This window comes from Alosa pseudoharengus, unplaced genomic scaffold (assembly GCF_046254945.1).
Source record: "Alosa pseudoharengus isolate Yale_2024_CS ecotype anadromous, Long Island Sound unplaced genomic scaffold, YU_APseudo_1.1 YU_APseudo_1.1_scf_17, whole genome shotgun sequence".
NCBI lineage: Eukaryota > Metazoa > Chordata > Actinopteri > Clupeiformes > Clupeidae > Alosa > Alosa pseudoharengus.
The window spans coordinates 24399022-24424509 of NW_027468640.1; the positions used below are offsets into that span (position 1 = coordinate 24399022).

A 25488-nucleotide genomic window follows, 5' to 3' on the forward strand; every position below is an offset into this window, starting at 1 on the left:
ACTGAACTCAAGAAACAAGGAAGGCATGACATAAAAGTAAGCTTAAGAGAAAATAGGGCAATCAGTTTTAAATCCACTTTATGTTTGCTTCAAATGGGTTAATACAAAAAAATGAAGAAATGCCTCTTACTATTATGTTTTAAAAGCATAATTATGAGTTAATTACATGGCATTACTGCATGGTGAAAAACAGATCCACTTTTTGTTATTGTGTACGGCAAGATAATATCAATCAATCTGTAGTTGGTTTGTTATGACTGTGTGAAAATAAATCTAAGCAAAACAACCTAACTTTAGTTTGATTGTCATTACTAGAAATATTCATTTAAATAATATATGGAAATTCATGACAATGGCACATCTGTTTTTGCAAATTAACTCTTTGCACTCAATTTAATTTTATTAGCATTCTACACCTTCTCAAAATAGCCACTTATAAATGGCTTATTCTATCTTCACAATTATTCTGCTTTTGGTCACACAATGGTCTAGAGTTGGTGAGTTTAGGGCTGCAAATTCTGCCGAAGAATATAGGCCTTCACAGAAAATCTTCTGTATAGCACTTTTGCTCCATCTAGTGTTGAAAATAAATCATTACCTCCATTCAAAAAAAGCTCACTCTCCTTCAGTGTTCTTTTCACACTCATTCATACTTTAATCTAAAAAAATGGTAAAAAAATGGTCTAGAGTCGGTGGGTATAGACCCTTTCAATGACATAAACAAACGTGCGTTCCTAAGGCATTTCCGGTGGCACAGAAAACAACATTGAACTAACGGTAACTTGGGGACAAAAAAAAAGTATCTGCACTGGTTTTGAACACTTCAACCGGAAACCTTTTAGGAACCGATTGAAAGGATCTATTGAGGGCTGCTAGCCTGGTTAACACCAGACCCCTACTCAAATCTCAATTGAGATTAAGAGTGTGTCTGGAAAGGCTTCACTGACTTACGACTTCCAGGGGCATAGAGTAAACTTAAATTGGTGCATTAAACTCTTAACAAATTGTTTCAGAGATGTAGCAATCAAACAAAAGTTTTAAATGTAGCCTAGTTGTTTCCAATTCCAAAGAAAATACACATCAATATCTGTTTAAATCAGTGCAGCTATTGGTTGTGTAGAATGCACTGCTCTATTTGTCCACCCCATACCGGACAAGTGATTGTGATTGGTCCCTGTGTTTTTGGAAAATTGGAAATAGGTGTCAATGGCCTCCTTGCCAGACTGACCAGCAGAGAAAATTATAATTTGCTAACAGGTTCATCTGGGTTCTCCCAGGCTATAGGGCTGCGGATTCTGCCAAAGAAAACACCGAAAATCTTTATAGCACTTCTGCTCCCCCTAGTGTTGAAAATAAATGATTACCTCCATTCAAATAGGACATATTCTACACAAGTGTTTTTCAACCACTGTGCCGGGGCACACTAGTGTGCCGTGACAGATCATCAGGTGTGGCGCAGAAAATTACCCAAATGTCACTCACTGGTCCAGAAAAGCAACTGTTGCATCAAATAATTTATAACCACATACTCTCATTGATTGTATGATTGCACTATTTGTGGTATGCAGGCATTGTACAGCGGGGGCCCCATATCCAGTATTCACAGAATCATCACATATCCAGTTCAAAACAACAATTAAATTAGATATAGTCACCTACAAATGAAACAGAGGGCGCTTGTTATATTGAGCAGGTCTTGCATAGAAGCCATAATGAGGCAATATCTGTGTATTATTTGAAATTTTAGGCTATGGTATGTTTATTTTTTCTTCACACAGGATTAGTGTGTTAGTGTGCCGTGGGACATTTTAAGTGTCAAAAGTGTGCCGTGGCACAAAAAAGGTCGAAAAACACTGTTCTACACAGAAAAGTACTTACATTCCTTCAAGTTTCCTTTCATAATATTTCATCTAAAAACAGGGACATATTGGTCACAACATTGTCGAGAGTTGGTGGGTATTGGGGCTGCAAATTCTGCTGAAGAGTAGGTCTACACAGAAAATCTTCTTTATAGCACTTTAGCTCCAGTGTTGAAAAACCTTTACCTATATTCAAAAATGATCTGACACAAAAGCTTACCCTCCTTCAGTTTTCCTTTCATATTTTAATCTAAAGATAGAGAAATTAAAAGACACACAGAACTGAATTAACTGTTCCAAAAATTAACATCTGCTGCACATAGGGGTTAGAAGCCTATTTGGAACTTGAGAGTCCTAAAATTCTGAATTCAATTCTACTTTTTTCCCCCAGCAATATATATTTTTTTTTAACAAAAAAGCCTTGGTCTCTTCCAGCTGTGCTACATTCTTGAGGTCAATTACATTCAGTAATTCAGCATTCTTAAGGTCCGCAGCAACATTTTGTTGTTCGCTTTAAACTTTCAAACGCCCTCCATCACCTGTGCCCTGACATTTCAGCAAGGATCCTGCAGTGCCACCTAGCAGCTTCTTAAGCTTAGCTGGAAAGCCAAAAACTCGATGAGTTAGTTTGCGTCGCACATGGGACTCCAGTTTCCCTCTGAGCTCCTGTGAAATCAGGCTGATTTGGGGCCCTTCGGAGAACATCATGATGGGTGCAGATTTGGCCTCTGCAGCAGGCAGCAGGAGAGGCTTGGCTCGGATATATAGGCCTACCCTTGACTTGGCAGGACGAGTAGACCGTCGTTCTCCTTTTGGTTTTGTGAGTGACCACAGCACCCTCACGATACGGATCACCAGCAAAACACGTCTCCAGCGCTTGCGGGCTCCTCCCTGGTGGGCATGCTGCTGTTGATGACTGCAGAGGGGAGTTAGGCTTGCTTCCTTAGCAACAGTCATGAGTTTGTGTCTGGCTGTCATAGATTTGGGCTCCACGTGACCTGATGAGGCGTTTGGCAGCAAGGCCTTTGTAGAATTTTGGCACACAACTATGTTATATTCAGTTGTGTCCTCTTTAGGGCTGCCACTGGTCAAATAACATGTTCTTCTGCATTGTGTGATGGTGGCTACAGAGCAATCATCAGAGCAGTCTCCAGAGTGGGAGTCTTCCTCAAGTTGTTCAAATAGGTCCTCAAGTTCTTTAACAAGGGACTTGAAAAGGATAGTTGTTCTTCGACTGAACTCTAGCCATTCACTACACAAATGATAAAATAGTGTGTTATGTTGTGATGTTATCAAGGATTATTGTGATGTTAGGTCATTTTAAATACAAATATAGGTTAAAGACTTACAAGCATTCCTCAAAAACTTCACCCTTTTGAGAAGTGCAGAAAGAAATATTAGATAGGCCTAACAAAGACTTATTATATGACTTGCATGAGTGTAAAAGCTTTAGACAGTTTTGTTTTCTTCCCCAGTAGGTCTACTCTTACCGCATGCATGTGAGGACCAAGGGCTTTTTGTAATGGTCTCTTCCACCAACTGAGAGGCGAAAGGGCTGAGATCATGTTGATGACGCCCTTGGCGACTACTAGAGCTTCATCAACGCATTTACAAAAAGGGCATACAATCCAACGCACACTGTGACATACATGCTTGTAAATGTTGCTGTCCATTTCCATTCCTCTGTCAAGTCGGCTATGTTGTTGTCACCACAGCCGACACATTGTGAAGTCTAGGGCAAATATCAGCCTAGTGTTAATTTACCAAGCATAACATCTAAACGGAACGTAGGAAAGCTTTGTAAATACACTAATAGCAGACGTTCCATTATGACAAAAGGTGTTGTGGAGACCAAAGATTAGCGCTCTAGAATTTGGTGGAGACAGACCATAGACTGTATAGTCTATGAGACAGACAGCCTACGTTCGTGGTAGCCTACCTAAAGTAGGAGGCGATGCCACAAATGTAGCCTAAATCCAATTTATATTTTAAGAAGGAAAAAAAAAAAGATTTTATTCGGGTTTAAGAGAAAGGTTTCTTTTCTTCAGTTTATAACTCCATGAGTCATGAAAATGATCTCTCTTCCTGGAATCAATCTGCCATAATTCGAGAATTAATTGATTTGTAGCTATGTGGGGCCCACGCCCAGGGAAAGATAAATGTAGGCCATTATTAGGCTACATTAGAGGGGACGTGTGGGCGTTTGTTAAAAGGGCACATTTGTAAAATCGATAGACCTAGTTAACGAACCATATCAGAGAAATAAAATAGCCTATAGGGCGCCAAATGGGCCAAGTAGGCCTACGTTTTGATTAAGAGGTTATCTGAGCAAAATCACGACTGCTTTTTACAGTAGGCGAATTGATTAAAACAAGAGTAAAAAAAAAAAGCTCCACACATTCACATCTGTAGGCTAGGCTAGGCTTACAATTAGGCCTAATGGTAATGGCAAGTGTAGATCATTTTAGTCATCAATGCAGTGGATTATTAAATATGAGAAGACACCAATACACTTTACTAATTTAGAGTTTATTTATTTATACAAATGAAAATCATTACGTCTATAAAAAGATTTGAAACAATGTCTTCTGCAAGTGTTTGTCACTGGTCAATGTCATACTAGCCATCTCCATTTCCCCTTCCACACTTCAGTTCAATAGCCAACTGTTTGTAGAAGGTGTTCTGTGACCATGTCGATCAACCACTGACTGAACACCAGCTGACTCACGCGTCTGCGCTCTGACTAGCACTAAGCGCAGCCATGTAGGCTAGGCTACCACCTGGTCTATCGGTGCCCTCACTTGACATATGGCCAGGGCACAGATTCATGTATTTATATGGGAATCACCCACAGACTAGGCTACCCAGACCAAAAGCTGTTTCTGAAGAGCCCATGACATATCAAACCTTTTTGTTTGAATGACATGGTAATATGCCATAGCATAGCATTTAGTGCAAATGGTATACTCACAGGAATCCAAACCCTCAATTTCTTAGAATCACTACATAACAAACCTAGTAAAGATGGTCCAATAGCAGTAATTTTTTTATCGCAGTATTGTTTTTTTCTTTTTCATCTGTGAACTGTTACAGTAGGGTGTACTAGACAAACACACACATTTACAAAAATATAATAAAAAGAAATCATATGAAATGCTGACAATTTGGTGATCTGGTGTAGCCTTCATATACAAAATCCATGTATATGATCATTTGATGTGCATTGTACAAAATATAAATCTGGTACAACATTTGCAGGGATTTCCCCTCGACACTAAGGCAGATATGTCAACAGTCACAACTGCATGCCCATTTCTGTGAAATGATTGTTCCACAAACTAATGCTGATTGTGCCCCTTCAATTACAAGGCCTGTCCAAGCACTGTTTGGAAGATGGCTACTGTAGTCAAACTTTTACAAACACAAGATGACAAAAGTAATCTCAAAATATTGTTGACTGCAAAGACACAACTAATGTTAAAAACTAAATACAAAATACTTTTTTAAATCTCCTCTGCAGTTCTCTCAAGTTACAGACATTAGTACAGAAACAAAGCGACTGCTGTGTGTCTTGCTGTTTGAAGTCCCATGATGCAGTTCAACTGAGATTACAGAGCTAGCCTATGCCACAGAATCCAAACCATGTGCCATCTTAAGAAGTAAATAGTGTTCCTCTCCTCTCCATCTACAGGCCACATGATGCTTATCAGACAGACAGCAACTCAAGGATAGCAAGCTCGAAGGTATGCACAGCTGTGTGACTGAAGTCACTTCTAGAAAGGCATTCAGCTGGAGTTCATTCTTTCATTAGCTATGTAATTGTTTTGTCGGTTTCGAAATCTGAATAATGAAATACAAAACAAAAAAAAAACAAAAAAACAAACAAAAAAAAATCCATAATACAAGGATCAAAGCAAAAACACCCACAAATTGTTATTCAGTATACTTACAGCATTTACATATAAAACAAAGCAACACAGCTCCGCATCCAAAAGGAGCAGCAGGATTTCTTTAAAGCATTGTTTTATACAAGCCTTCAGTCACAATGGTAAGCATTAGGGTTGGTGGCCGCCTCACCGCCGCGCCGTCTGTTATGCTGTACCAGTGTACAGTTGGGATTTTTCGACTCTGAACTTAGGATGCACGAGTAAGGCTTTTAGTTAGCGATGTTACTGTAAACAGTTCAAGTAGTAAACAAGGCTCAATAAAAACTCCTCCTTTCAAACGCTCTCCCATGGTTGTAACTGCCTTTGGCGCATGGCACGGCATGGCATGACACGCTATACAAATACTTTCTATGCATAAACAGTTATTTTGTAGAGACACGAGACCCCCCTCCCCGCCCCTTGACGCAGCCTCCGGCAGGTGGGGGTTTCATGCTGGTAAATGAGATGATGATGATGTTGATGATGATGTAAGCAGCTGATTTTGAGGCTGGGGAGGGAGCGTGGGGAGTGTGGTCCATGGGAGACCAGACCAGACCGGTGTGGGCTTCGAATCGGCAGACATCGGGAGCCATGTGTGCCCAAAGCCTGCTTAGAGAGGAGGAGAAATGGGGGTGGGGAGAGAAAGAGAGAGAGAGAGAGAAAAAGAAAGAATGAATGAATGAATGAAAGAAAGAGAGAGAGAGAGAGAAAGAGGTTAGAATACTTCATACTTAAGAGCTACAGACAGTTTAAGGGAGGGCAAGGGAATGCTCAAACAATGATTCCTTAACTCATGTAACTCACTTGTTGCACACAAACATTGTACAGCGTTTTGGTCAACTGACGGTGCTTTCAAATATGCATTATAACAAGACGGACACTGACGAAGTCAGTCTCTACCTCTGATTTGAACAAAGTCTGATATGTCATAATGGCTCAGATTAGGGAGCATGTGGTGAGTTGCTACACATATTTGGCCTACCGGTTGGGATTAAAAGAGTATTGGCTTCCCGCTGGTCTTCTCCTGGACGTAGGAGGTGAAACGTTTGAGGAATTTGGGGTACTCTCTCTTAGCCACCGCCCTCAGAACTGAGGCAGGTGCCCAGCCACCAGGATTCACTGTGGAGCAACATCACACTTCATATAAACACGATGTTTCTAAACAAACAAAATTAAAATCGGTATGATCTACAGTGGTGGAGTAGACACTTTGTAAAATAAAATGCTATATGTGTGTGATGTCTGCTTTAACACAAGAGAACTGTACAGCAGATTTAAGTTGTGTCTCACCATTGGCTACGTAAGTGATTTTGCAAAGGATGTTGTCCCGGCTGATCTCTTTATCGCCCTCTGGTGGGCTGACCAGGGTTTGACATATCATAGCCACATTGATTTTGGCACGAATGCACTTGTTAGTGGGCTAGACGGAAGAAGAAAGAGGCAAAACATACAAATAAGGAAACTCCCACAATGAAGAAAGTTTGTCATTGGATTTTTTCATTAAATAACATTTACATTAAACATGCAACCCTTTTAGCTAAAGAAAAACACAGTACTGTAATACTCGGCCCATATATAAAAAAGTGAGGTCTTCGGCAGACACTTACAGGAGAACTGTCATGCTCAACGGAGAAGTTGCACACGAGCCATGTGTCTGGGTCATTCTCGTTGTTTGCCGGGATTTTGCGCATCCCTGACAGATAGAGCACATCCCTCTGGGAGGCAGGCCATACCCTCTGCAGACGCAGACGCAGACGCGCGCACACACACACACACACACACACACACACACACACACACACACACACACACACACACACACACACACACACACACACACACACACACACACACACACACACACACACACACACACACACACACACACACACACACACACACACACACACACCATGAGGAGTGAACACTACACCAGGTATGCTGACAGAGAGCCGAAACCATTCCATAGTCACTTACAAAGTCACAAACTTGATATTAAACAAATGCAAGCCATTAACGATCATCTTTACTTTTATTTACTCTAAAAACAGCTAGCTACAGCATTTAGCATCTCTTACAAGTTACTGATTGATTAAACCAGTTTCCTCCACCCAGCAGTTTACATCCTGCCGCTGGTTTGGTTTGAAAATTAAAAGCCAATGTGTGGGGTGGTATAGTACATGGGACACACATCTGCAATCACCCCATACTTTTAAAAGTGGGAAAACATAGTAAATGCACTGAATACGTGTACACTGATATTTTGCCTTCTCCATCCTATATCTAAAAAGCAAAATGTCGACAATAGCAAATTTAATTCTTCATCAAACAACTGCAAGACTTTCCTATTTAATTTGATCTACAAAGTGATTACCTTGTGTGTCTGGTAGATAATGACGGCACTGTCTGACAATCTCTCGACAACATTAAAGTTTTCAACAGTGGCTGGTGGAGAAAGGGAGAGAGAAGACGTCAGCTTTGTTGTCACTGTCAGTCTTGACTCATTCAACACACTGAAATGTTACATGAAACCCAACACAACACTCACTCTATAATCAAGCTAATTATCGAGCACTAATTAGCTTAATAAAGACAAGATGACACTACCATAGAAACAGTTTATAAGGATTGTATTCTGATCTGTATCTACATTTTTCAACCTGGCAAGGCAAGTTCATTTATATAGCACAATATCATACAAAGCAGCAATTAAATGTGCTTTACTTTATCAAAGGTGAAGAGTAAAAGTACATAAAAAGCAGTAGTTGTTTTAAAAAAAAAAATTTAAAAAGTAAAGCACATAAATGATTATAATGAAAAGCCATAAAGGACACAACATAGAATAGTGACAAGACAGAGTGCATGTTAAAGCAGCTGGATGGATGGTGAGAGGGACTTACTCTCCCAGTCGTAGCGGAAGTTAGTGTCCCAAAAGTACTGGCAGACCTCATGACCTGTGACCCCTTTGACCGCATGGGTGGCCTTGAGGGGGTCCAGAACTATCCCGTTCTCCTCCACTTCGCGCCGGTACACCTGAGACATGGACACACAAGGGAACGCATGGTCAAGGGGCCCAGTTCGGCGCAAACAGTGCGGTTAAGATTCTACTGTCTTTATTGTTCAGTGTTTTTTTAAATATTTATATACTTATATTACTTTTTCTGCTGTAAGTGCATGTTGTGTGTGATGTCTGAATGCTACTGACACCTTGAACTTCACCTTGGGGATCAATAAAGTATCTATCTATCTATCTATCATGGAACATCACTATCCTGGCCCTTTGGAGGGGGGGGGGGGGTGGGTTGTTGGGGGAGATTGAACAAACACAAGCACAAACACAAACACACACAAATGAAAAAAAAACGTATCCCATATTCCCATAAAATAATATGAGAGTGCTGAAAAGTCAAAACTTTTTCCAGACCTTTTAAAAGGTGATTATTTCTTCTTTTTAAGGATGTTCATTAAGTAGTTTTGTCAAATACTCTAAGAGTGTATTTTTGTTCACACATTGTCATCTTTTTGCATCTGTATTCCTATGAGCAAAATTTTCAGACTTTTAAAAGACTTTTCACTTTCTCAATACGGGAATCAGTATTTCATAATTCTGTACAATTCCACACCTGCGCAAGCACCCTGTAATATCCCTTCCAAAGAATGCATTCACTATGCTAACTAGTGCATTATAACTTCTTGTTGTTAAATCTAACAACATTACTTTAAGCAGGCAATCTGCTATGTCTAACTGGTACTGCACAGCTCTGAACATTTGAGTGAGTTTGTGCCACCACACACGCCACAAGCACAAAGACTTGTCATATGGCCATGGTGAAAGAGTTATGTTGTCACAGCTGTGAACGCTGGGTCTTGTCCTTTGCTTCACCCCCCCCACTGTGTGCATCCAACCCCCTCCTCCCCAACACACACACACACACACACACACACACACACACACACACACACACACACACACACAGCGACCCCCTCCAGCAGTACTCAGCCCACCCGTTCCAGCCCTCGTCAGTGACTCGCTGCACTGCCCCGCGCTCCCCTCCCTTGAGCCCTGCGCAGGGCAGCCCAGTGGAGGCTTCCGGGGGCCGCTCCTCACCTTCATCTCCCCCTCCTCGATCACCAGCTGCCAGTTGGCGTCTCCGCCCACATCCTGCAGGGAGTACGCCATGTGATTCTGCACCATCTCCTCCACCTGATGGATGGAAAGCGAGAGCAAGAGCGAGAGAGAGAGAAAGAGAGAAAAAAAAGAGCAAGAGATGTTAAGATTACTTCATACTAAGAGCTACTAAACCTGCTGAGAGAGAGAGAGAAGCAACAGGAAGAGAGAGAGAGAACAGGAAGAGGGGAGGAAAATCCAGTTCTGCTTCAGAAGTAAACTACGACCCTGGCGCTGTTTATACAGACATGTAGAAGCATGAGCCCTTCCCATTATCTTGCATAATAACAAACACCACCAACGACTCACCAGTTACTAGTAAGAGTCAAACCTGAAACTAAAACCCTCTTACTATAAGCTTTTGGACTCCAAATTGAATTCTTTTTTGGACTCCAAATTGAATTGAGTTTAGTACTCAAATAAAAGGAAATAATAGAAGACTAGTATCTTGAGTATTAAAAGTTGCCCTAGGGCAATTCCGCGCAAAACTGTCACATCTATAATGCCAACACAATGCCATGGTATTTAATTGGCATTATGGATGTGACAGTTTTGTGTGGAATTGCCCCCTAGCTTTAAAGCATGTAAATAGGAAAATATTCTATTGTCACTCTTGGGAGCTGAAGGCCAATTGGAGGGGGACACTTCAAGGCACTGTGCTAAGCTAGGCTAGCGGTGGGTGTGTCAGACAGAGTTACTGCACGCACAGACAAGATGGATATGTATCGACTTATCTAACTCTGGGAGATCCGGTGAATAAGCTTAAGGTCCCAAAATGTAGGCATGTTGTTCCTTTAAAATGATTATGAAATGTCTAGACTCAGCGTTACTTGAGATTGTGGTAAAGGCTCTAGAGCGGAGCACAGAATGTGCAGCCACAGTGATGACAGACTGTGGTGAGATTTTGGGAAAACTGACATGTTTTGCGGTGTTCTACTTACTCAACAGAAACCGATAGCTTTAGATGACTTATTGGATGGTACATTGATTAGATCAAAACAAATGAACCTCTGAATTAATTATACACAAGTAATTTCCTGTTTCAGTGTTCAGGCTTATGTGCAGCACATTACATTCAGCACTTGCATACTGCACTGAAGAAAAAGTTGCAATACCAACTCTAATATAATATTACAGATCCACCTTTACAATTATCTTAATGATGTATTTTGTAATGAATGTTTTTTATACTATAATATTGCCCAACTTGTGCTGCTCCCATTTAGCAGACAACATCCTAACCATTAGATGTTGTCTTTATTGTGTTAATAACCACATTATCCGGACCATAATTATTATTATTATTATAACCGTATCATTAGCCCCCACCTTGATTAATAACTGAGCTGGCGACCCTTCGAAGGTCAGGAGAGGAGGACTCGTTACCATACCTGTGCGCTGAATCTGTGCACATCGTCCGAGGCACTGACCAGCTCGACGGAGGACAGGGAGGAAGCATGACTATGAGGCTACGCACCACAGAGACGAACACGAAGAGAGAGAGAGAGAGAAACCAAAAGCCCAGAGATTAGAGGAAGTCAGGACAGCCCCCAACATAAATCAACACGGCGAGTAAAGATATCACCCCAAAAATATAGGAAGAGCTCTTTTCAAAAAATGCTAGAAATCCATAAAAAAAAAAAGTATCTTTTTTTTGGGCTTTTTGCCTTTATTCTAAATAGAGCTGGTAAGTCCCGCTACATCTTTCCCTTAGACGACAGCTAACTAGTTTCCCATAACAACAACCGGTTGGTCGAGATGGAGAGGGTTATTAAGATCGACTTTGAACACAGTGAACCATACAACTTTACAATCACACTGTATCATAGTGTTAATGTGTTGAGTGAAGCCAGACATGTTTCGAATATTTTTGTTACCATGTGTGTTTATTCCTGCCGTTACAAAAACTAGCATATCAGCTAATGTTAGCGATTAGCTCACGTCACATAGGCGACATGTAGCAGCTAGTCTTTCTCGTTATGTCTTTTCCACAACTGCTAGCCGAAGAATCATACAATATACTGTCAAACTCGTAACATGAAAAATGATATTAAAAATGCACAAACAAAATATGTTATTTCATGGCACAATATAAACGGGACCAGAAAATAATTATTTTCTCACATTCACTTGCATTGACGATTCACTGGGGCTTTAGCGGATGGGCGGGACTTACCACAGTCGGCATCTAGTCATGATCGTGGTTACCGCCCCCAGTTACCGTGGTTACCGTAGCTGAAACGCCCCCAAGGGAGAAAATGTTCGTTTTGATTGCATGTAATCAGAGCCCGTTTATTAGACATTCTCTGATGTAATCTAATGGAGGTGCACCGGCATGAGTACAGAAAACACCTTAACAAATATATTTTAAGAAACATCAATAAACGGCACAAACACGTTTGAACTGAGAGTTATCTGTGCGCCAACGAGGTTAAGGGTAACATTAAGTTCCCTCATTTTGCTAATTCCACTGTAGAACTGCTTTCAATGGCCGGACTGTGTAGCTCGGTTTAGCAAGCCTATTGTCATAACACCACATACTCATAAGTTGCATCTTAATTTATTCTCACATGAATGTACATTCTCTACAATGTCCGTGGGAATAGTTTATGTGCACCAGTTGGTTATGTTACACTGACAATATAAAGATAGCTAGTTAGCAACCTAATGACGCTACTATCGAATATAGCTTCCAGAGAAATTAGTCAACATTGGGCAATCGAGGGTACATTGATTCGGGTTCGTTAAACCACACCCGAAAACCGCCACAGGCCAATCGTGGCTTAGCAACCAGTCACTAGGCACGGGAGGTCTGACAAGCTTTTCGAGTTTTGCCATGTTAACCTGTGGAGACTGAAGGCCTGTGGGTCATGAAGGGCACTTATTTGGATGTGTGGTGCCCTAACCCACGTAAAGACACAGTAAAATAACATGTTACACTATAGAAACATGATATAATAAATAAAATTGTGTATAAAAATGGCATATTGCATGATATTTCCATAACCGCGAGATACACGCTTCACGATAACGCACATTCGACTTCTGCTTAAATAACTCATGAACGGTTTTGTTCAGAGATGAAATTCCAACTGTACTTGACAGAGGACAGATGTAGGTTGCTAGTGACAAAATATTAGCTTCCAGTGTGGTACGATGTCTTTGTAAATTACATTTCATTGAAAAGTCTCGGTTCTCCCCCTATGTAATAGACGTGCAGGGTGCTAAAGCTTGTCAGGAATAGCAACAGTAACTAAGGAGGGCGGGACTTAGCGAAGGGTGTTGATAAAAATAAAGTGTTGAAAATAAAGTCCTTTGCAATGTCTGCATCAAGGAATTTGCATATCACTGGAGTTCATCAACTCTATAGTCGCACATCAATGCAAAGAAATAAGTATTGACATTGAGGGGAGTGTTAATTTATTTTCATTGTGTCCCCTAGGTTATATCTGTGGCCTGAAATGCCTTGTATGTGAAAAAAAACTTCTTCCCGAAGCACTTTTGAATTTATTTCCTCAGCATATTAGGTCATATCATAGATTATTATGGCCATTATTTGAACAGTGAAAATAATAATAAAAGAGGTTTTGAACTTTAATGTCACTAATGCTGATCATTCAATGATTCATTTGAATTTAAATATTTAAAATACTTTCACAGCAAAAACTTCTAGCGAGTTTGCCTATTGACTTCCATTGTGTTATGTTAGCATGCTTTCCCCCTCATGGGGGGCAGTAACCTTTCCGAACGTCTTAACCGACTGTATGTAGAGAGTGACAGGAGGTGAGTGGAAGGATGAGATGGGGTGGGATCGGAAAAATGACCGCAGGTCGAATTCGAACCTGGGTCCCCGTGGCCAATCGGACCCGTACATGGTATGGGTGCTGTAGCTGTATGAGTCCAGAGCCATTTTTGAAAACATGAATAAGTCATGTTATTTAATTGTGTATTTCAGGTAATATGAATAAAAGTGCAGTTGTGTTGTTTTGATTGAGTAAAAATAAATAAAATATCAATAACCCAGTTATAGTTCCTCTGAAATTATTTGGAAAACAACATTTATGAAAATGCATTAAAATGGAGGATATAGCGTTTTTGGAAAAGAGCTCTTCAAATATTCCAGCACCAAAACACACGGAATGTATAGTCTCACGGAACAAGGCACATATCAAAATACCTCAAAGTGAGAAGGTGCAAGGGGCAGATTTTTTTTTTGTGTGTGTATGAAACTATCAGGGCTTTCTCACGAACAATGAACTAGTGCAAGGTATACAGTATGGTCGATATGGTCCAATGAGACTAACATATTTGACTCTCATAATAATAGCACATAAATTAGCATAGCAACAATGGGCAGTGCCTTCTGACTAATCTGGAACAGCAGTGAGTAATGTCTGCTGCTTTGTAGTTTCACTTCACTGAGTGAGATTGTGTGTGTGTGTGTGTGTGTGTGTGTGTGTGTGTGTGTGTGTGTGTGTGTGTGTGTGTGTGAGACCGATATGTAGACAAACATAGAAAACAAAGGCGGCTGCTGATACCTTGGTGGAGTATCTATGAGTGCTTATGGTGGAGTGGGTGTCTCCGGGTGTCATCGGAATTGACAACAAAGTGCGACTCTTTGCCTCTGACTGAGACTAGAGATGGAGAGAGGGAGATTGGTTACTCATCTGCAGAGCCACACAACGGAGACAAACAAGCCAAAAAAGGCGACGCTGAGGGGGGCAGTACCTGCTCCTCGATCTTGTCTTGTTTGTCCAGGGCAGCTTCTACAGCATCGAAGAACTCCTCTTCGTTTATGAGACTGTTTGGTCCTTCCTGTGTGAAGACAAAAATCATTCATTTGAGTTGGCGAAAAAACACATGAAATATTGCACCACAGGATGCAACACTATAAACGGTCACTAACACTATGGTAACTCTGGTAAACATCTTTGTAAACATCTTTGTGATGGGCAACACACACACCTCGTAGTCTGGTCCACCATAGTGTGGCTTCTTCTTGAGCTCGGACAGGGCGGCCTTGTAGGCATCCTCCGTTCGTCTCCTCCTCTCCATCTCCTTAAAGACAAGATGAGAAAATGACCGGTCACCTGGACGATTCTTGCCAGCTGGGTCAATACCATTGACAGAAAACAACAAAAAAAAAAAAACAGAAGCATTTGAGAGCATTTAAAGAAGCACCAAGATGGAGAAGGAGAAGGAGGAGGGGGAGGAGGAGGAGGATTTGTTCCACATCCATGTCAGCACAATTTAAGCTCTGTGCAAACAGGACACCTTACATAAAGAGCACAAGACTCCCTTCCAGCACACAAAGCAGGTACATGCAACAGACCCAGCTCTGGCATGCAGGTTAACTTCTAGGTGTTGCTCAGCAAAGAATGTGGACAGAGAGGAGCACGTGGTTTCTCTCTTTACTCTCAGAGGATGGCCCCATTTCTACACTCACTAACTGCAGCTCAAATATACACAACGGCCGGCTAGTCATGCTGTTTGTCAATCAATCAATCAATCAATCAAATCAGAAAGACCCATGCAAGACAAGAGCCATGGGAAGCAGAGAGGAGGAAGCAAACAGGAGAGAGGCTTCAGAAGTTCCCACGGTCCCCCAGCAGTGAGCAGGTATGACTCAGGGCCACGCAGAGAGAGAGAGAGAGAGAGAGAGAGAGAGAGAGAGAGAGAGAGAGAGAGAGAGAGACCGAGACGGAGACTTTGGCCAGCGGATCACCTACAGCGTAGAAGAGACTCTGAGTGCACAAAGGAATCCATTTCTGTTCGGCGTGGCGGAGCTCCTCGGCCGCCCTGAAGTGGCGTTTCAGGCTTCGAACGCGGTGGCGGTGCACAGACGCCGACATGTCCTTACCCGTACGAACGCGCGCGTGCATGACTGACACACTGACACACACTGACACACACACACACACTAGCACAAACCCACACACACTCGCCCACTCACAAACCGGTTGTTGAAGATTTCAACGGATGGGTCACTTTTTACTTCCAAAAACCCCTGGTGGTCGCTGGGTCCACTACAGTCGTCCGATTCCGGCACACGCCGCCACCCACTGCCGTCGAGCCTCACCCGACAAAAGCTTCTGTGTGACTGCTGGATGGGGGAGCCGACGCTGTGACTTCCTGCACAGAGCTCTTTTCAGGACTGACTGGCGAAAAACTGGTTCAGCGACAAGTCACACAGAGGCAGGCTTGACAAAAGGGCCACTCATGACGTGTAGCAAACGGCTGTGAGCTGGTGGCATACCAGAGCGGTGTTTCAACCGGAATTAAAACACGTCTTCTTCCCTACACATTCTTCGCAGGGCTGTCTCATTGCAGAAACGCAAAGCGATCAGAATTTTGCCTGAGGCTTATTTGCGCAAGTGAGGTGCCATTTAATCTAGCTCTAAATAAGGTCATTGGAGGGTGAAATCTCCCAATACAGAAACAAACGGCACAGGAGTGTTAAAACAACCCAAGAGCCAAATACTCTCTAAATAAGACAACTATAGCACTGCACAACACTATTATTAATTATTAAACAAATAATACCAGACAGGCCATCACCTTAACAGCTAGGGACCTCCGATAAGGTCTTGAATAGTCAGCAGCACCAAAGAAAAGCCTGAATGAACTCTGCTCAGTGTTCAGCATGGAGAGGGTGAGCAACAGAGGCGGAGCTGGTGTGTGTGTGTGTGTGTGTGTGTAGGGGTGTTCCCTCACTCTGCTGGGGAAAGTGACGTTGAGGTGAAAGTGACCTCACACCCACAGAATCTCCCAGGGACCCTCGACGTCGGCAGAGGCCACTCGGAGTGCACTTCTATGAGTGGCAGCAATGCTCCCTGAAAAAGGGGCGCGGCTCTGTACACCACAGAGTAGGAGATCGATGCTGAAGTTCCACCACATCCCTGTGTTTCACCTCGGGGCCCAAAGAGCGGCAGGTGGTCAGAGGGGTGAGAGAATGTGGAACTGGAGCGTGTTCGTGTTTGTAAGTCAAGTGGAAATGGGTCAAAACCCTCCAGAAACATCCCTCTACATACAAGTACAAGTCATACAAGTCTCCCAAAGCCCTTTCTATCTATGTTATGATGTTATATTCTGTTTGTTTCGACTGTTTATAGTCTTAAAAGGCAGAGATGCCTATAATAAAGATACATATAATTCACTGGGATAGTGAGGACGATTTTCTCCTCTGCCATCTCAAAGTAACATCACTGTGTTAACAGCCATGTCTCAGGGTCTGGCACATCGGCGGCAACCTGGTGTGGCACACTCCACTTTCCATGTTTATTTACTTGGATTCCACTGTTTTCAATACAACCTCGCCCACTACCACCTAACCCTTTCACCGTTGCCATGCGATTCGAATACTTGTCAGTTGAAAATGTCGTCGCTGGCGTGCTTGAGAAAGGTGACAGAAAGTGTCGCCGCATATATGTGGTGCACTTCAGTTAGCACTCAGTAGAGAACAGATTATATAGCGTGGGCACTGTTGTGTCATAAGGGAACAGAAAGTTCAGAGGGGGACATCTGATTTGACACCCATCAACACATTCACTGGCCGTAGCAAATACATTCCACTCAAGCCAGGTGAACTAATCAACTGGAGTAAACACGAGCTAATGTAATGGGTGACTTTTCTGTCAAGCTCCATTCAATTCAGATTTACTGACACTGTTTGCTCATCAGAGGTCACTGTCAAAAGGCCAAAGCCTCACAGTCCAGTGAGGAAACCAAGTCCGAGGTCCAGTTTGTATTACCTACTGACCCCAACCGGGGGTGCGTTTCCCAAAACCATAGTTGCTGACCTGTTAGCAACTCAGTTGGTTGGCAATGGGAAATTGCATTGCAACCAACAAAGTTGCTACTATGGTTTAACAATGCTAACCTGTTAGCAAATTAGTTGGTTGGCAATGGGAAATTGCATTGCAACCAACAAAGTTGCTAACTTAAGTTAGTTAGCGACTATGGTTTTGGGAAACGCACCCTAGTGTGACATGACGTGACCCCGTCTGCCTTACCTTGTCCAGTCTCCTCTGCCAGCTCTCCTCACGCTTGACCATCAGCTCGATGCAGTGGGACAGGGTGGAGAGGATCCCCGCCGTGGTGGCTTTGAAAGTGATGGCCTCGCCCTTGAAATCGATCCCGTTCGCCTCCTTAACTAGGGTCCCCTGTGAACATACTGATGGAGAAGAACCCAAAACTTTGAACTTTCTGACACTAAATAAGATTCATGTATCATCATACTGGATATGTAACCATCCCACCTCTTTGTAACATACACCGATATCGGCCCATATACAGGTGGCTTTAAACACCATGTTCTTTTCTCTACACCCAACTAACTTATTCATTTATCATGTAAACAGACCTTACTGTTCTGTACTGACCCTAGGCAGATGGGTCAGGCCCTTGAGTCGTGGATCTGCTCGAGGTTTCTTCCTACATGTATCTAAAATTCTAGGGAGTTTTTCCTCGCCCCTGTTACTCATGGGCCTTCTCTGATTGTTTAACACTCTGTAAAGCACCATGAGACATGTGCAATGTTTTGGCGCTCTAGAAGTGATATTAAATTGAAATTGAAAACGGAGATCAGTATCAGATCGGATCGGATCATTTGTAAACGTAGCTAGAGTTTAACCACATACAGACAAAGGGAGATTAAGGGGGCATGATAGCAAGCTGAAGATGATCCCCAGATTGATGGAATGGCTTATTGACTTGAAGGGTCGCCATCAAATGACTTGAGAACAGTGTTGAAACTGACCCAGAATCTTCACATTAATTCTGCGCACTTAGCGTGCCGAGAAACTACACTGCAGGGTACACTTGACCAAACCTAAGTGAGTGTGTATGCGTGCATGCAAGTGAACGTGCACGTGCATGTGTGTGTGTGACTGCTGTGATAAGAAAAAAAACCCATGTCCTTACATTTCTCCTTGCTGCTGTTGTTGAGCAGGTAGTCTCCATCTGGTTTGGTGCTGGGGAAGTCATCCTCATCGTCCTCTACCACTGAGGCAGAGAGACAAACAATAACAACGAACAAACAAAAGCATTAATTGCTTTTTGCTAAACAAGATATCAATATCAATTAAGTTAAAGCTACATTGTGTAATCTCATGGGTTAATTCTTGGGGGGAAATTCTTCCATCTAGCGGTGACTCAAGATCGCACCACCACTACCACCACCACGGCAAGCTTGATTTACTAGCTACGGAAGCCGCAACATAAATGTCCTAGCTGACGTTACAAGATGTCATACACTACATCATCGAGTAGTCCTTCTCGTAATAAGGTTATTTTAGAGAAATATTTCTAAATTGCATTTAGTAATTTAGTCCATGAAACTATAGCTCATATAGCCCAACTCTGTCGGTCAGTTACCGAACGACAAACGCGAAAGGCAGAGCTAGAATTTCAGGTGGCTAAAACCCTTGGCTAATGTATTCTAAAGACGGAGGCCGAAACATGGCTGCCGCCATACAGGCAGAACAAACTATAGTGAAAAAAACTATTATAAGTACATGCTGTTTGTCTAAAGAGTTTCAAATGGTAGTTTGTAATATAATACCACACACTGCTGAAAGACCCCTTTTGTGTTGAGTTTTTGTCTGGAGTAGGGAGTGTTCCTACCTTTGTCTCTCTGGAACACATCTTTGGACACCTCATCGGCACAATTGTCAAAATATCTCTGCAGCGTGTCCACCTGCCTGCACAGGATGTCTCGGAAGGTTTCCATCTCCGCCAGCTTCTCCCGCAGACTGTGGCCCTTCTGTTCACACATCGGGAGTGAAAGAGGAGATCAGAATAACTTTTACACCTCCTTTGGGTTCACAGCAACCAACTCACAGGCAGCATGAGGTCATGGCTGCATGACCCAAGTATCATCAAATCCTCAGACATTTCTTTTTATTTTTTTTTAAAAGAGGGTTTTAGAAAACCACTTAAAAAGCTCTAGAATAGAAATAATGCAGTGTCAGAAATGTATGCAAAGGTGCGTTCGATGCCGACGTGCCTCAAGTGCACTCCAAACTGAATCTGAACTAACACAGGTGTGACAGTTGATTCATTTACAGGCTTGTGACAGAAACCTGTGCTAAACATACACAACATTATTGAGCTCCAGTATTGATGAAAATGAATGTGTTGAACATGGCCTGCAGTTTACAAATACAACAGGAAAAAAATACAATGAGGGGGTGGTGTGTGTGTGTGTGTATGTGTGGTGTGTGTGTGTGTGTGTGTGTGTGTGTGTGTGTGTGAGGGGTGATGGGCCCAGTACACAACACAAATCCAATTGAAATGCAAATTGGACAGGTGTCTATGCAAATTGGACAGGTGTCTTATGTACACATTACTGAAGCAACGTATGCACGCTGGAAGACAAACAGACCAACGGATAAAGGACAGACACCAGTCTTTCTTCTCACCCTGAAAGAGGAGGTGGAGGTGGCGGAGAAGCCGCTGGCCGCTGAGGTGAGGGACAGCGTGGAGCCATGGCGCCTCAGACTGGACTCCGACCCGTAGCCGGACTCGGCCTGCTCAGACAAGCAAACACACAAAAAAAGACAGACAGACAAACAAACATCAACCACACCGCAGAAAATTACACACACAGACTTCCAGTTCAAACATTCTTTTGAACAAAATTTAAAAACAAAATTTGAATATATTTATAATTCATTATTGACCAACCAAAGGTCTATTTGAAAACATTGCACACCAAATAGGCTATGCATTGAACATCTCAAACATTTCCACGACCATCAAGAAAACAAAACGGTAAATGGTCACTGGGTAAATGTTTTGAATACCTCAACCATCCTTACCTGCTTGGCACACACTTTGTTGTATATATACAGAAACCGCTAAAAAAAACAAAAACATGCCACATGGTCTACTATATTCTGAAGAAGTTTGCAGCCCTTCGTCTAAGGCCTTCCTGGAACAGGCAGGTCTTTTTTGCTGTTGTAACCAGACACCTGTCCTAGGAGCTTACTACAGCACTCCTGACGGGTGGCCTTATGTAACCTAAGAAGCAGGGGGGTCTTTTAACTTCAGGTGTCCAGTTCCATGGAGTGGCCACAGGAAGTGTTCAATTACCCACCTCGCTCCCACAGAGCGCTTTCCAAGTGCCAGGTTTAAAACGCTCAGCAACAAAAAAAAAAAACAATCCCAGGAAAAAGCACTGGACCAAAAAAGAAAAGCGGCCCGCCTCTCCTGTTTCTGAAAGTGCTACTTCAAAACGAGAGAGACAAACACCACGACGCTGATGTTTACAATAACAGGTCACGAGCACATGCAGCCATGCATGGTCCTGACAGGCGACAGCTCGGCCACGGCATCCAGTGATTTATGGAGCGAGCAAGACAGAAGTGGTGAGAAGTGAAAACAGAGAGAGACAGAGAGAAAGAAAGAAAGAAAGAAAGAAAGAAAGAAAGAAAGAAAGAAAGAAAGAAAGAGAGAGAGAGACCAGAGCCCACGCAGCCATCTGCCACAGCACAACACGCCTACCGTGTCCAGGGGCAGATGTGCGTGGTGGTCGGTGCAAGTGAGCCACCGAGCGAAAGAAGCGGGCGAGAGTACGAGTGGCCAGGTGCACATGCGAGCACCGGCCCTGCGCTTTCCGTGCATGCTAAGGCGCTAACGTGCTAGCGTGCCAATAGCCCCACCATTCGGCCATTCCAGCAGCTAAAGCAGAAAAAGGTGCTGCCGCAGTCGCGCCCCGCCGGCTGGAACATGGCTTGACCCCCTTCCCCCTTGGCCTGGCTGGACGCTGCTGCTGCTCCCTCTCCCAGCTCTCGGACCGCAACTCCCAGAATGCACTGCGGACCCCGCCCCAGATCAGCAGTGTAGCGCTTCGGGATCAACAACTCAAACCTGTGGGAAAAGCGCCACTCTCCCCCCTTAAAGACAGAAGAAAGAGGAATGAAGAGAGAGAGAGAGAGAGAGAGAGAGAGAGAGAGCGAGAGAGAGAGACTAAAGAGGAAGAAAGAGGGAGAGTAAAAGAAAGGCAAAAGAGGAAGACGAAAGGGAAGAGAGAGTGAGAGTAGGGGTGAGTTTAGCCGCGGGTGAATCCAGCGAGCAGTAAGACTGGAGCGCTTCTCTGGTGGATCAGCATGGCATGAGGGGTGAAAGAAAACAAACAGACAGAGAGAGGGGGAGAGAGAGAGAGAGATGGAGAGAGAGAGGAGGGAAAGAAGGAGAGAGGAAAAGGCAGGAGCTGCAGATAAAGAGAGAGGAGAGAGAAGTAAAGCATGAGGTTGACAGACGATGGAGTGAGAGCCGAAGCAGAGCGATGCAAGCAGGCTCTGAATGCTTCCACCCCCTCCATGTCTCCACGCTGCCAAACACACACACGCACACACACACACACACACACACAGACCACCACTGACATTATTACAGCTCTGAGAAGCCTCCCGCTGGTGTTGCAGACGCCAAACCGTATCCATCTCTGCAGTGGTCTGGTGTGAGAATGAGAGAGAGAGAGAGAGAGAGAGAGAGAGAGAGAGAGAGAGAGAGAGAGAGAGAGAGAGAGAGAGAGAGAGAGAGAGAGAGAGAGATGAAAGGAGGAGAGGGGAGGGAGAGATGGAGAAAGAGAAAGAGAGCGCGTGTATGGGTGTGTCATTGATGGAGATGGAAAGAGAGAGAGGAAGAGAAGTGCGAGTGGGTTAGAGTGTATGTCTGAGACTACTATCTGACACTAGCAGACCACCGCAACAGAGTGTATCCGCATGCACGTGTGTGTGTGTGTGTGTGTGTGTGTGTTTGCGTGTGTCCATGCAGCATCATTCAGTCCAACCTCAGACGAAAATGGGCCGAGTAGCGAGCATCCTTCCTGCCGTTTGTCTGTGTCCTCCTCCTGCTCCCCCCGTTCCCCTCTTGAGGAAGCCCTTCCTTAAGTGGGTTAGTGGGTACAGCGAGCGGGATGTACTACAGTCGTGTGTGGCGAGGGGGGAATTTTCTCCTGCTGAGGACACCCCCCTCCTCCTCCCTTTGTCTGGTCATCCGAAGAACCCTGTCGGCGATGGCAGTGCTTTTAAGAGCAGCTGCAGTGCAGTGGGCATGATATGTGGGTGTGCGTATGCGAGAAGTGTGCGTGTGTGTGTGTTTATGTGCCGTGGATGACAACAGGAGACAACAAATGCATTATTCATCAGCTTCTGCACTGTGTGAGTGAGTGAGTGAGTGAGTGAGTGAGTGAGTGAGTGAGTGAGTGAGTGAGTGAGTGAGAGAGAGAGAAAATGAGAACTAGAGGGGGAGACACAGTGAAAGTGGGAGCAGGTGAGAGAGAGAGAGAGAGAGAGAGAGAGAGAGAGAGAAAATGAGGGGAGAAAAATAGTACTGACGCTCCTCGATGCCAACGCCTACACGCAGGCCGGTCTCCATTATCCCGCTGAGAGTGCCTGACCACATGGTACAGCGCTGACCTGCGCGCTAAACACCAGTCAACCAATCCACTCTGGCCTTTAGTTTATTTGATGGAGGGCAACTGAAGCATCACACTTCATTTCTATCAAAACACTTGTTCTTAGATGTAAGAGGCAAATGCACCATCAGAGAGCAAAAGAAACTGATTCCAGTACATGATTGAAGTCAGTCACGTAGGGACATCATCAGTATGTGCCTGTAAACACGTCAACATTGGACGAGAAAAGTCTTGGATCAGATTTTGTTTTCCAAAAATAAAAACAGGAGTATTGTACCAAATTCAGAGCGTCAAAGGGAGGGAGAGAGAGAGAAAATTGGGGAGCTGTACGGCATACCCCACTGCGTTGGCGAGTTAAAAAAAAAAAAGGTTATTCACCTCTGGCAGGTGGCTGACATAAGATTGCTGAAAGTTTACAGTGAAGCACCGCAACAAATTGCTTATAGCCTACGGGATCACATAGCCTAAGTTGGTGGACTAAGTTTTGCATTTATATGAGTGACCCTCACTGTCTACCATCGCTGTAGCTTCACCTGATGCACACGTTTTTTTTTTTTTTGTGGACAACAGCCACCAAAGTAATGCCACCAAAGTAATAGGGCATTAAAACTGTCACATCCATAACGGCAACAACACAATGCCATGGTATTTAGTTGCCGTTATGGACGTGACAGTTCTGCGTGGAATTGCCTATAAATAACATGTTTTATAGGGGAATAGTTACCGTGTCGTTTAACAAGTTAGACTACATGTTTTGAAGCCTATCCGTGTTCTGACTAGCAGGTGTTTTACAGGAGGAAGAGGTAGAATTGGAGAAACGAGGGTCTAAACTAATCGATTTAAAGTGTAAAGCAATTACGTCTGATATTTTGGGGGATTCTTCGCGTTTATCCTGTTAGTTACACATGCTTCGGACATTATAATCTGTTTGCTGACCATGTTCCTTTGAGAAGTCCTTCAGACAGCTACCTATTTAACCTCACATTGCCAATACAATGTATGACTTAAATTACATAAAGTTAAACATTTTTTAGCGAATTAATCTTCTATTAATAATTAATTAAACATAAAATGCACATATTCATTAATTAGATATTAAATATATATCAGAAACCAGAAACCAGTATTAGCCTATCTGACAGTCAGTAGGAATGTCACAGCGTGTGGAGCAAGTAGAGATGCCATAGAAATAAAGAATACTGCAGGACTGGTCAAAATGAGAAAGAGCAGCTGGCGTGTGTTGTGATGGCGACCGCCCTCCTTCTCTCCTCTCCGCTCCTCTCCTGTTGAGCAGGAGCAGAGGCCGGAGCGCAAACATCCAAACGTGATTCATCACTCCCGCCAGACCACGCCACGCCGCAGCTCGGCCATTCCGTGCCCCATTCCACCTGCTCAGCAGGGAGCTGGATCAATAGCCCCAGCGCTGAGTGGTCAGAACAGACGCGGAGGGACACAAATAGCACTGCTGGGAAAACCTCTCTCCATGCCAACGGCACAGGCTCCACCAAAACACAACACGACGTGACACGACACGCCACGCCACGCCACGTCACTCCACAACACAGCACAAACACACGCCTATGAATAATTCGTCATGCACCGTGAAACAGTAGCAATGATTTCTTAGCTGGGGTTTTATGAGTGAACTTTGGTCGAGGAAACCGCAGTGCTCTAGGACCCTGTGAGGAGTCTGGCTTCGCTGAAGCACAGCTACAGGAGAGGAGAGGAGTGTTACCTTGACTGAGGAAGCAGCCTGAGCACCTGCGTATTACATAATAGTCAAGACACACTACCCACGCGACGCTAATTTTCCACGAACAACTGTGCAAGGGGAAAAGGGCGTTTGATTACCAGATTTACTTTAATGACTTCTTCCCTGAAAACACTTGACAATTACCATGTAGCCTTCAAGCTGTTAATGTCTCAAGAGACTATTACAAAACATTGTAGTGACTCATGACTCATTAGGGGTGTCTCCGTGGATACACAAATGTATTTCCAGTAACTATATGGTCAGCAACAGAAAGCTTAGTGACTAAGGCGAACCACATAATCTCAACGTGAGTACATTGCACAACCACGATGACAGCTTGGGAAAGACGTGTGCAAACG

General features: G+C 43.5%; 1 protein-coding gene across 5 annotated transcripts in view; it reads right to left on the minus strand.

The window, feature by feature from the left end:
* Positions 1-4369: 4369 nt before the first annotated feature.
* The window catches only part of cert1a (ceramide transporter 1a), a 31829-nt gene continuing 10710 nt past the window's right edge, over positions 4370-25488 (minus strand). The window contains exons 5-19 of one of the 5 annotated variants that reach the window (XM_076289040.1): positions 20375-20482; positions 19578-19713; positions 18876-18956; positions 17966-18126; positions 14919-15011; positions 14682-14768; positions 14492-14587; positions 11345-11422; positions 9894-9989; positions 8686-8818; positions 8160-8230; positions 7393-7521; positions 7076-7205; positions 6768-6904; positions 4370-6391 (exon numbers count right to left, since the gene is read on the minus strand). In XM_076289040.1, coding sequence (XP_076145155.1) covers positions 6777-6904; positions 7076-7205; positions 7393-7521; positions 8160-8230; positions 8686-8818; positions 9894-9989; positions 11345-11422; positions 14492-14587; positions 14682-14768; positions 14919-15011; positions 17966-18126; positions 18876-18956; positions 19578-19713; positions 20375-20482 — 1527 coding nt within the window. In that variant the 3' untranslated portion in view covers positions 4370-6391; positions 6768-6776. Of the gene's footprint in view, positions 6395-6767; positions 6905-7075; positions 7206-7392; positions 7522-8159; positions 8231-8685; positions 8819-9893; positions 9990-11344; positions 11423-14491; positions 14588-14681; positions 14769-14918; positions 15012-17965; positions 18127-18875; positions 18957-19577; positions 19717-20374; positions 20483-25488 lie in introns of all 5 variants that reach the window. The other 4 variants (XM_076289039.1, XM_076289038.1, XM_076289043.1 and 1 more) reach the window with 4 other exon arrangements.